We start from the raw sequence: 12,251 nt of genomic DNA, 5'->3' as shown, positions 1-12,251 counted from the left end.
TAGCTTTTCTTCTTTTTGGTATCAGGGATTGAACCCAGTGGTGCTTAACCACTTAGCCACATCCCCAGCCCTTTTGATCACTGTAGTTTGCACTTCCTAAAGTTTTCTAAAAATGGAATCATATAGTATATGCTTATTTTTTGGTCTGGTTTATTTTACTCATCATATAGATTCATTCATTTGTTACACTTTTTGTCAATAGTTCCATTTTTTAAATTCTAAAGTAGTTTCCCATTGTGTAGATATATCCATTTGTCCATTCCACCTGTGATGGAAATTAGAGTGGTTGCCAATTCTTGGTTATTACAAATAAAACTTCACATGAACATTCAGATACAAGTCTTTATAGGAACATATGATTTTAGTTTTCTTGAGTAATTAGAAGTCCCATGGCTGAATCACATAGTAGATAGACATAAAACTTTTTGAAGTGTTAGCAATTTTTTTCCAAAGGGGTTGTACCATTTTACATTCTCAGAAGTGTATATGATCCAGGAGTTTCTTGTTGGAAAATCTGACTTTTTTTAGGCATGTGCCATATTCTGAACATATATGCAAACTAATAATTATGATAAAAACCAGTAAGACAATATAAAGACCAGAAAGACAGTATAAAAAGGAAGAATATAGTAATTTACTCTTGGGGTAGAAGTGGGTGGTCCAGGAAAGTGTATGAAGGATATACATAACCTCTTATGATTTTAGCTGATCATCTAAATCATGGATGACTTGTCTAAAAAGAATCCACCACCACCACAACAAAAAATTTAATTATAAAGTTCTTGAACAGTATATAACACAGGAGTTCTATGTAGTTAGTGCAAGAAAGAAGAATATGATGCCAAGCAATGCTGGGCTTTTCCATAAATTATTTTTGGGAGTGGGGACTGGGGATTGAACTCAGGGGCACTCAACCACTGAGCCATATCCTCAGCCCTATTTCGTTTTTCATTTAGAGACAGGGTCTCACTGAGTTGCTTAACACCTAGCTTTTGCTAAGGCTGGCTTTGAACTTGAGATCCTCCTGTCTCAGCCTCCCAAGCCACTGGGATTACAGGCGTGTCCCACTGCACCCGGCTCCATAAAATTATTAAGATACAAATTTGACAGTGACAGCATTTTAATCCTTAAAGCAGTAATACACTTTTTTTTTTTGGTGTGTGTGTTGGGGCTCAAACCTAGGACCTGCCACATACTAGGCAAGTGCTCTATCACTAAGCTATACTCCCATCCATCTAAAATTGATAGATTTTATTTATAAATATGCTTATAGCTTTTATTTTTAAATATGCAAGGCTAGAATGAGACATAGAATTTTATTTTTAAGGATATAGTGAATGACAGGTAGCAATGACATGAAGTCTTTAACATTTTCATATGGGCAAAATATTGACACCATAACCAACCATTAGTCCAGTTTCAAGATTGCTAGATTTTGTAGGTTAGAAGATAAGAGGTGGCCTTTTGGTCCCAGCTTTCTTATTGTTAACTTTTTATTGTTCAAATTCTACTGAAGCTTGTGGTATGACTATCTTCATCAGGTAAATGCTATTGCATAGAGGACAGCAAGACTGTTAATGTTAGAAATAGTAGAAGAAGCTTGACATTAAAGATATAGGTTAAGCTCTAAGATGTCTCATGAGAAAACTGGGCTGTACAGGGACTTAAGATAAACACTATCCCAAAGAATGCCAGAACATAAAAAACACGTATATGCTATATAGATTATGAATAAAAGTTAAGAGAGAAAGATCTCTGATGAAAGTGGGAAAGACAGTATAAAAATATTTACAAAATTTCAGAAAACAATTTCAGAATAAAGGAATATTTATATGACATTAACAAATTACTCATCTTTAAGTATAATGAAGCCCCTTCGAGCTTCCAAAACCTTTGCTTTCTTCTCCTTTCGTTCTTGCTCTTGTTTCTTCCGCTGCTCTTCCCTATGGGGGAGGGACAGGTTACACAATAGGTTCTAATTAAGCTCCAAAACAGGCACTTCAGAGCAACTATTGTTGGACTAATATAAAATGTAAATGACATCTAGCATATTTATGCAAAACAGATTCTTACAGGGCATTTCTCTACTTACCTGTTAACGTTAGAAATAGTTCTAACAAATGTTAGTCATTGTTCTAAAGGGCTAAAAATTGGTATTTCCCTTTTAATATTAACTCAGCATTTTAATATCATGCATGGAACTGGAATCAGAAGGTACATTAGTGACTGAATTCAACTCCTATACTTTAAAATTTGTGTGTGTGTGTGTGTGTGTCTGTGTGTTTGGTATGGGGGATTGAACTCAGGGGCACTTGACCACTGAGCCATATCCCCAGCCCTATTTTGTATTTTTTTTTTTGAGACAAGGTCTCACTGAGTTGCTTAGTGTCTCCCTTTTGCTGAGGCTGGCTTTGAACTCGTGATCCTCCTGCTTCAGCCTCCAGAGCCGCTGGGATTACAGGCTTGTGCCACCATGCCTGACTTATTTTTTTTAATATTTATTTTTTTAGTTGTAGATGGACACAATACCTTTATTTTATTTATTTATTTTTTACGTGGTGCTGAGGATTAAACTCAGAGTCCCACACATGCTAGGTGAATGTTCCACTGCTGAACCACAACCCCAGCCCTTAAAATTTGTAAATTTGTTTTAAATGAGAAATTTTGATTCCTAGATGTCGGAATCAAAGGTTAAGCTCACCAGTGTCCAGTGAAAGTGCTAGAATAGAACCAGGGCCTACTGACTTAAGCTACTATGCTTTTTTTTGTTTTTGTTTTTTTCTAAAGAGGATAAGGTAAAGAGAAATAAAAAGCCCAGGGACTATTGGTTTTTTTTTTTTTTTTTTTTTTGGGGGGGGGTGGGTACCAGAGATTGAACTTGGGAATACTCGGTGACTGGGCCACATCCCCAGCCATATTTTGTATTTTATTTAGAGACAGGGTCACACTGAGCTAAATAGTTCCTCACTGTTGAGACTGGCTTTGAACTTGCGATCCTCCTGTCTCAGCCTCCCAAACTGCTGGGATTACAGGCATGCACCACCATGCTCTGCAATGTTAACTATCTTAACAACAAATACAGTTAGTAACAGCCTTCATAGAAGGTGGATATAAGCAAGAGTCACATTTATAGGAAAGTTCCAGATAGGGAATCTGGACTCATCCAGGAGCAGTTAAAGCCTAGCATGAGCTCCAGTTTTAACCTGGTTTTCAAACACAAGGAAGTCAGTAAGGACTATACTGGGTTTTTCTTGAGTAAGACCTTCATACCTCATAAACCTGGGGTCTTGAGGAGTGAGGAATTTACATCTATCTATCTGCATATGCAGGTGCCCTGGGTGCTTGAGCATTGGTGTCTGGAGGGATATTCATAAGCATTGCTTGGGAAGATAGGTTATACAAGAGCAATCTTTGAATCTGCTTCTTCTGTAACACTTGTAGAGCCTTGAAAACAGTGCAGATATTTGGGTCTCATCCCAACTCTTGATTTGAGATCTGCTATGCTAGACCTCAGCCCAGGTACTTCTAGAAAGTTTTATAGGTGATTCCATGCTATGGTTTGGGTATTTGTCCTACATAAAGGATCACACATGGGCTGGGGATATAGCTCAGTTGGTAGAGTGCTTGCCTTACATGCACAAAGTCCTGGGTTTGATCCCCAGTACTATAGACACACACACACACAACACAAAAAAGATCACATACATGCTAGAGTTTTTGTCCCCAGTACAATGGTATTGAGAGGTGGCACAAACTTTAAGAGGGGGTAATTGGGTCAAGGTGGTACACCCTTGGAAGGGATTAATGCACATCTCCTGGGAGTGAGTTGGGTTAGGGCTTGAGGGAGTAGATTGTTATATAAAGTATCTGGTCTCAGGTATTTTGTTACAGCAACACAAAATGGGTTAAGACATTCTACTTCTAACCTTAAACCTGCTATTACTGACAGTATCCCCCAGAGGAGCTTTTGTACACTGTTTTTATTTGTTCTTTTGCTTTTGCAGCACTGGGAACTGAATTCAGTGCCTTGCACATGCTAGGTAAATGCTCCATCACTGGCTTACATCCCCAGTCCTATTTTAATGTTTTGAGACACCATCTTGCTAATTTGTTCAGGCCAGGCTAAAACTTGGCCTGGGCAAATTAGCCTCAGCCTCAGCCTTCTTGCCTGGGATTACAAGCAGGCACTACCAAGTGCAGCTATATATATATTGTCTTTTTGAAATTAGAAAAATTATAAAAGTGGATAATTATGTACTCACCTGGTCTGGAGATGAGGTTGTTTATAGGTTTTCTTATGGAACGTAACTCTGTCCACATGTTCATTCAGAGAATTATTTTCTTTAGATTTCCCCCATGGTTTCAGCCTTCCTAGTTAAGGACCAAGACACAGTTTTGAGATTCTTTTATTTGTATTCCTAACTTTATTGTCTTCATTTATAGCTACGTGTTTCCTACCAGTGTTGATACTTTGCTTTATAGACATTTTCCAGTATGTTCCAGAAGTATATTCTGTCATTTATTTTCATTTCACACTCCACAAATACCAATCATATTTTTCCTCTAAAAATAAAAATATGTGCTGGGCGCAGTGTCACATACCTATAGTTTCCAGCTACTTTGGAATCTGAGGCAGGAGGATAGTTTTTAGCTCATAAACTCAAGAACAGCCCGAGTAACATAATAAGATCTGAGACTCAAACAACAGCAAAATACAAATATGTGGGGCTAAGGTTGTGGCTCAGTGGTAGAGCACTAGCTTATTAGTACATGTGAGACACTGAGTTCGATGCTCAGCATCACATAAATAAATAAATAAATACATACATACAGGTATTATGTCCGTCTACAACTAAAAAAAAAAAAATAATAAATGTGTGATTTTTATAAACCTTAGAAAGTTACAGATTTTTTTTTCATTTTTCTGTGCTGAGGATGAAGACCAGTTTCATGCATGCTAGACAAGTACTCTACCATTGAGCTATATGCTCAGACTGAAAAAAATCTTAGTACAAAAAAAATTCCCTTAATGCTGAATCCGATTACCTAGCACATTAAAAGAAGCCACTACAACCAAGTATCTTATCCCAAGATTACATACGAATTAGGTTTAATATTAATTCATTTTAATCTATTTGTCATAACCATTACTTATTAAAATGGATTCAGAATAGAATGGGAATATTTTGTTGGCATTAGGACCGAGACCAGATTCAGCAATTCCTATTTCTAGGTACCCAAAAGATTTGAAATCATTCTATCATAGAGATATCTGCATTCCCTTGTTCACCAGAGCACTGTTCGCAATAGCCAAGTTATAGAATCAACCTAAGTATCCATCGGTAGATGAATGAATAAAGAAAATGTAGTATAGACATGCATTTTGGCTCATGCCTGTAATCCTAGTGGCTTGGAAGGCTGAGGTAGGAGGATCTCGAGTTCAAAGCCAGGCGCTAAGCAACTCAGTGAGACCCTGTCTCTAAATAAAATACAAAATAGGACTGGGGATGTGGCTCAGTGGTCTAGTGCCCCTGAGTTCAATTCCGGGTACCAAAAAAAAAAAAATCTTATCATTTGCAACAACATGAGTAGAATTAGAGAACATTATGCTAAGTGAAATAGACCAGATGACAAAGGTAAATACTGCATGTTCTCACTTAAGTGCAGAATCTAAAACAACTGTATTCAGAAGCAGAGTAGAGTGGTGGTTATGGGGGGTTTGGGGAGATGTTGGGTAAAGGCCACAAAATTTTGGTCAGAGATGTGTGTTACACAACTTGATGACTACAGTTGACATATTCTTTTTTTTTTTTTTTTTTTAAATTTTTTTTTTTTAATATTTATTTTTTAGTTTTCGGCGGACACAACATCTTTGTTTGTATGTGGTGCTGAGGATCGAACCCGGGCCGCACACATGCCAGGCGAGCGCGCTACCGCTTGAGCCACATCCCCAGCCCGACATATTCTTAAAGTAGCTTTAAAGTGTTCTCATTGCAAATAAATATGTGTAATTAAAAAAAAATTCAGATGTAAATTGATTATTTTTGCAGTATTTGGGATTGAACCCAGGGGTGCTTTACCACTGAGTTATATCCCTAGCTTTTTTTTACTTTTTGAGACAGGGTCTCAATAAATTGCAGAGGCTGGTCTCAAACTTTTGATCTCCCTAGCTGGAATTACAAATATGAAACAGTGTGCCTGCCAGATTGTTTTGTCTTAAGTGTTTTACAGGCCCTTAATCCCCAAATACTCCCACATACCTTTGTGTGGCTCATAGTTGAGGGGACGAGACAAACTTGCTTTGAGATCAAATACTGGTTTCTTATTGGAGACTGGAGTCTGCATTGCCATAGTTGTTAACTTGAATGGGGTAATAACTAAAAACGATCAAAAAATACCAAAAGACTTAATTAGGAAATAAAAAAAAAAAAGACCTGTTATAGTTTTTGTCAAATTATCACTTTTTAGTCTTAAAAATAAATCTATGTTAATAGATTGAATGTTTGTATCTCTATGTCCCTGGTTCATATATTAAAATCCTAAATTGCCAGCATTATTAATGTTTATTTTTTCCGTGGAGCTAGGGCTTTAACCCAGGACCTTGCTCATGTTAGGTAAATGCTCTACCACAGAGCTATATCCCCAGCCTGCATGATTAGTACTAGGATATATGGCCTTTGGGACATAATTAGGTCATGAATGGGATTAATGCCATATAAAGAGACTTCACAAAGCTCCTATCTTTCTATCACCTAGGGATACAATGAGAAGTCAGTAGTGTGCTACCTTCCAAGGGGGCCTTCACCAGAACCTGACCATGTAGGCAACCAGAGCTGTGAGAAATAAATTTTTGTTGTTTGTAAGCCAGTCAGTGGTGGTTTGTTATAGCGGCCTGAACAAGCTAAGACTATTTACATGAATAGTATGAAATAGATATAGGGTCAAAAAGGAAAAAGGAAGCCAGGTGTGGTACTGCACGGTGGTGATCCCAGCAGTTCAGAGGCTGAGATAGAAGGATATCGAGTTAAAAGCCAGGCTCAGCAAAAGTGAGGTGCTAAGCAACTCAGTGAGACCCTCTCTCTAAATAAAACACAAAATAGGGCTGTGGATGTGGCTCAGTGGTTGAGTGTCTTTGAATTTAATCCCTGGTATGCACCCCCCAAAAAAGAGAAAGGGGGAAAAATAATGAAATCTAACCACTCAGATTTGTTTCCCATTAACAGCTCCTCAAGTATTTTGAAAGTTATGACATTTCGAGGGATCAGCTAGGAATCTAGAATCCCATTTCAAGAAATAGCTGGGTTAGCCAGGCATTGTGGCACATGCCTATTATCCCAGCAACTTGGGAGGCAGAGGCAGGAGGACTGCAATTTAGCAAGGCCCCATCTCAAAATAAAAAATGAAAAAGGGGTCTTTCCCTGCTGTTGCAGAGTCTCCCGGAGGCGGAGGCTCAGGTTTGTTCAAGATTCAGCTTCACCCATAACCCACCCACCGCCATGGCTGAGGAAGGCGTTACTGCTGGAGGTGTAATGGATGTCAACACTGCTTTACAAAAGGTGCTGAAGACCGCCCTCATCCACGATGGTCTTGCACATGAAATTCTCGAAGCTGCCAAAGCCTTCCACAAATACGTTTTATCAGACTCAATACTGTGGGTTGTTGCAACAGAACAAAACTTCAGCCAAGGGAAGAAAGCATGAAGTTCATGGTGTTAGCACAAAAGTTCCGAATGGCATCCGGTTCTACTGGAAACCTAGGAAAATGTGTCAGGCCCATCTGTGTGCTTGCATACAACTACAATGATGTCAAATTGGTGGAGGCCCTTTGTGCTGAGTACCAAATCAATCTAATTAAGGTCGATGATGACAAGAAACTAGGAGAACGGGTAGGCCTCTGTAAAATTGACCGAGAGGGCAAACCCCCATAAAGTGGTTGGTTGTAGTTGTGTAGTTGTTAAGGACTATGGCAAAGAATCTCAGGCCAAGGATGTCATTGAAGAGTACTTCAAATGCAAGAAATGAGCAAATAAATTTTTGGTTTACCAAAAAAAAAAAAAAAGAAAAAAGGCTGGGATATGGCTCAGTGGTTATGTGCCCCTGGGTTCAATTCCCAGTTCCAAAAAAAAAAAAAAGAAATAGCTTGGTTATTTTTCAATGGTAGTAGTAGATATTCTTTTTAAAGATTACATGTTATTAACATGGCTGTTTGTATGTATATGTGTTACTGGGGATTGAACCCAGGGGTGCTCTACCACTGAGCTACATTCCCAGGTCTTTTTTTTTTTTTTTTTAAGTTGTTGATGGACCTTTATTTTTATTTATTTATATGCAGTGCTGAGAATTGAACCCAGTGCCTCATATGTGCTAGGCAAGCACTCTACCACTAAGCTACAAAACCCAGCCCCTGGGGTTCTTTTTATATTTTATTTCAAGATAGGGTCTCACTAAGTTGCTGAGGCTGGTCTTGAACTTGCCTCAGCCTTCTGAGTTGCTAGGATTACAGGTGTTGCCACAATGTGTGACATGACTCTGGTTATTAATAAAGACTATTATCATTTAAGAATGTGAATTTTGGTACCATAAAGTTTTTTGTTTTGTTTTGTGGTAATGGGGATAGAACCTAGGGCCTTTTGCATGCGAGGCAAGCACTCTACCAACTGAGCTATATCCCCAGCCGTCATAAAGTTAAAAATACATCAGAGGGGCTGGGGATGTGGCTCAAGTGGTAGCACGCTTGCCTGGCATGTGTGTGGCCCGGGTTCGATCCTCAGCACCACATACAAACAAAGATATTGTGTCCATTAAAAACTTAAAAATACATCAGAAAGGTGTGATTTAGTAAGCCTCTTTGCTATAGTTAGGCACCAAACATCTGGCACATTTTATAATCACTTCCTCTCATATGGGAAGCCACTCAGTTGTATCTAGTTTATTGCCAAATGTCAACACTTGCCTGTATTTGTGAAGGAACAATAGAATCTAGGAACATCTAGTTAAAAAAAAAAAAAAAAAAGATCTAAACCCTGTATTTAAGCTATACCGTTGTGTTAATATCCAGTGCAAGCAGGAAGTGGGATAATGGAGGTTGTCATATACTGCCTGTAGGAGCATGGATGGGTACAATTCAGCCAGCACAGGAAAAGTATGAATATTCTCGAATTCAGCAGTCTTGCTTCTAATCTATACATTTGCACATGTATAAGAAACCTGCTCAAGAGTTTTCTTATCTATACTATACATAATAATTAAAGCTGGAAATAACCACACCTTTGAGCAGTAAAATACATAAATTGGCATACAGCCAAACCATTGAAACAGTAAAAACAATTCATCATGGTTGAATTTTTTTTTCCCCAGGGGCACTTAACCACTGAGTCACACCTCCAGCTCTTCTTTTTATTTTTTTTGAGACTTAATTTTATGAAGTTTAAAGATGAACCATTAAAGACGTTTGATTTTTACCTGCAGCAGAATTCCCTCTGTTGGTCTTTAAATTGGGTGTCCCAAGCACAGCATGGCCTTCTGAGGTTTTCCCAGATGTAGTCACATGTGGAGACTTTCTAGCTGGAGTCTTGATCATTGAATGCTTATGCTCATTATCTTTAGTAGCAGCTGAAAACCTAAACAGGACAGTGGAGTACAAGACCTGAGTGCTTGTGGCAAGTGTAAATTATGTCAAGCTTAGAAATAAAACCACTTTTCTATTGCTAGGCAGCTAAAGGGGCTCAATAAATACTGTTATTAGAATGAACTTCTCTTACATAAAAAACATGTTCTTGAAAGGGTATTGCTAAAGCAAATCATTTGTTAACTTCCATTATTTGTAAAATGTGTTTTTTGTATCTTTTGGTGTTCTAGTATTTACCAATGCCATTATAAAGGACAGATAATCCTGCAGACCTCAAGTTACACACAGTTCACCAGGAAATCTGATAGGCTTCCTTTCTCATCCTCCTTCTGGAGATGAGATGTCAGAAAGACAGAAGACTGCTCTGCCAGAGGAGTGATTATGTCTTCCTAGAAAAATGTCACTGGAGTTGTACATAAATAAGTCCATTTTGTACTCATGGGAAATCACCATAAGTGTATTTTACTGATTCTCTGATACAGATTTTTTCCTACATATTAACATCTCTGAAATTGGGAAGTGCTTTATAATTGTTAACATGTCAATAGTTAACTGGCAGTGATTTTTCTTCATGGTTTATAAAATAAACCATGTGTCTAATAAAATACAAAAAACATCACATGTCTTCAATCAATGGTGTCTCATATTCAACGAAAATCCAATTTAAAAAATAATATATATACATATATATAAAATGCATCAGGCCCTAAGTTCTATCCCTAGGAGGGCAAAAACAAAACAAAACAAAAAACCAAAAAAACCCCCCCAAAAAACAAAACCCAAACTGTTAGATAATCACACATGTTGGAAGTCACATGCAACAACTCTATAATAGATACTGTAATTGCTGTTATGAAAAGAAGAAAATAAAATTTCAATGTTAGAAGGCACCTAAATATTTTAACCTGTGGGGATGATTACAGTTGAAGGGTAACCTTGATATCAGGAAAGGCATAGAAAATATAGGTATTAATGGGTCATGAGGTGGCTATGACACTGCAGTGCCTAGTGAATACTTTAGGAAGAGTCCATTTTACAGTTTACTGCATTGAGACTTGAGGTAGGAATTTAGCTTCACTCTTATAAGTACTGTGTGCTAACCAATTGCACCATTGGAGCTCCTAGTTCCACTTTCATATTTAAATCAATGGAAAAATTTCTCTCTAGACATTTTAAAAAAAATTTTTTTAGTCATTGATGGACTTTTATTCATTTATTTATATGCAGTGCTTAGGTTTGAACCCAGTACCTCACACATGCTAGGCAAGTGCTCTACACTGAGCCACAACCCCAGCTCCTCTCGACATCTTTGATGGCATATATCAAGGTAATAAAATGAAGATTCTCATACACTTCATATTATATTTTCACTTTTTTTTTTTTGGTAGGAGGGATTGAACCCAGGGGTGCTTAACACTGAGTCACATTCCCAGCCCCATTAATTTTTTATTTTAATTTAGAAAAAGGGTCTTGCTAAGTTACTTAAGGCGTCACTAAGTTGCTGAGGCTGGCTTTGAACTTGAGATCCTCCTACCTTAGCCTCCCAAGCTATTGGGATTACAGGCTTGTGCCACTGTGCCTAGCTTGATCTTTACTTATTAATCAAAACTGAACACAATTGTGAGACTAAGATTAGAACTTATAAATACTGCTGATCTTTCTCTTGTCCCTGGTCCTTTCTCATTTTTTTAATCTACATTAGGACATATTGGATAAAATCCAATTGAAATCTTACCCCTGATTAGATTTTGGAACAACCTCTTTACCTGACACTCATTTTAGATGCTGAGAGAGCAGAGTGCTTGACTGACCCCTTCAGATACATAGTGCTCCGACTTGCAGGGCCATGTGATTGACCTTTTGAGCGCTGCTGGCTGATTGGTGTACAAGTCACAGAGAGTCTTCCTTTTGGAGGAACTGGAGTTACTACTCCTCCCTTATTGCCAGGCTGCTTCTGAAGAAAAAATACATAACTTTTAAAAGTTTGGTCTCTCAAAGTGCAAAAGAGTGCTCCATTTATTCTGTTTCATGTCCACTTGTAACGCAACCTGACAACCTTTCCTTTTCTTCCCCATTACATCATTTAAAAGAATTATTTTCTGTGTTACTAGGGCCTTGTGCATCCTAGGCTATCTGCTACTGAGCTACATTCCCAGTCTTTTTTTGGGGGGCGGGGGGGGGCGGGAGGGAAGGGGATGTGGGATGAACAGGAAACCAGGGACTAAACTCAGGAGTAATCAACCACGTCTCCAACCCTTTTTTGTATTTTATTTAGAGACAGGTTCTGAGTTGCTTATGTCTCACTTTTGCTGAGGCTGTCTTTGAACTTCCCATCCTCCCGCATCAGCCTACCAAGCAACTAGGATTACAGGTGTGTGCCATCTTGCCCAGTGTGGAAAAGTATTTTTAATATATAATACAGGCCATTAAAGCAAATAAATAAGAATGGACAAATCTATAGAAAAAAGCCAATTATAAATATAAACATGTAACATCACATGACTAAAGAAATGATTTCAGAAACTGGGCATGGTGGCATATATAATCCCAGTGACTTTGGAGGCTGAGTCAGGAGGATGGCAAGTTGGAAACCAGCCTCAGCAACTTGGTGAGAACCTGTCTCA

At 38.1% G+C, this 12,251-nt stretch overlaps 1 protein-coding gene and 1 pseudogene across 1 annotated transcript in view; one reads left to right on the top strand and one right to left on the bottom strand.

Moving 5' to 3' along the window:
* Nucleotides 1-832: 832 nt before the first annotated feature.
* Nusap1 (nucleolar and spindle associated protein 1) overlaps nt 833-12,251 on the bottom strand; it is a 30,614-nt gene continuing 19,195 nt past the window's right edge. The window contains exons 7-11 of the mRNA XM_076850582.1: nt 11,394-11,581; nt 9,462-9,619; nt 6,261-6,377; nt 4,263-4,371; nt 833-1,943 (exon numbers count right to left, since the gene is read on the bottom strand). Of these exons, the coding sequence (XP_076706697.1) occupies nt 1,847-1,943; nt 4,263-4,371; nt 6,261-6,377; nt 9,462-9,619; nt 11,394-11,581 (669 nt within the window). The 3' untranslated portion in view covers nt 833-1,846. The remainder of the gene's footprint in view (nt 1,944-4,262; nt 4,372-6,260; nt 6,378-9,461; nt 9,620-11,393; nt 11,582-12,251) is intronic.
* Nucleotides 7,497-8,048, top strand: LOC143393997 (small ribosomal subunit protein eS12-like; annotated as a pseudogene).

The sequence above is a fragment of the Callospermophilus lateralis genome, chromosome 3 (assembly GCF_048772815.1).
Source record: "Callospermophilus lateralis isolate mCalLat2 chromosome 3, mCalLat2.hap1, whole genome shotgun sequence".
NCBI lineage: Eukaryota > Metazoa > Chordata > Mammalia > Rodentia > Sciuridae > Callospermophilus > Callospermophilus lateralis.
This window is presented reverse-complemented; position numbering and strand designations above follow the sequence as displayed.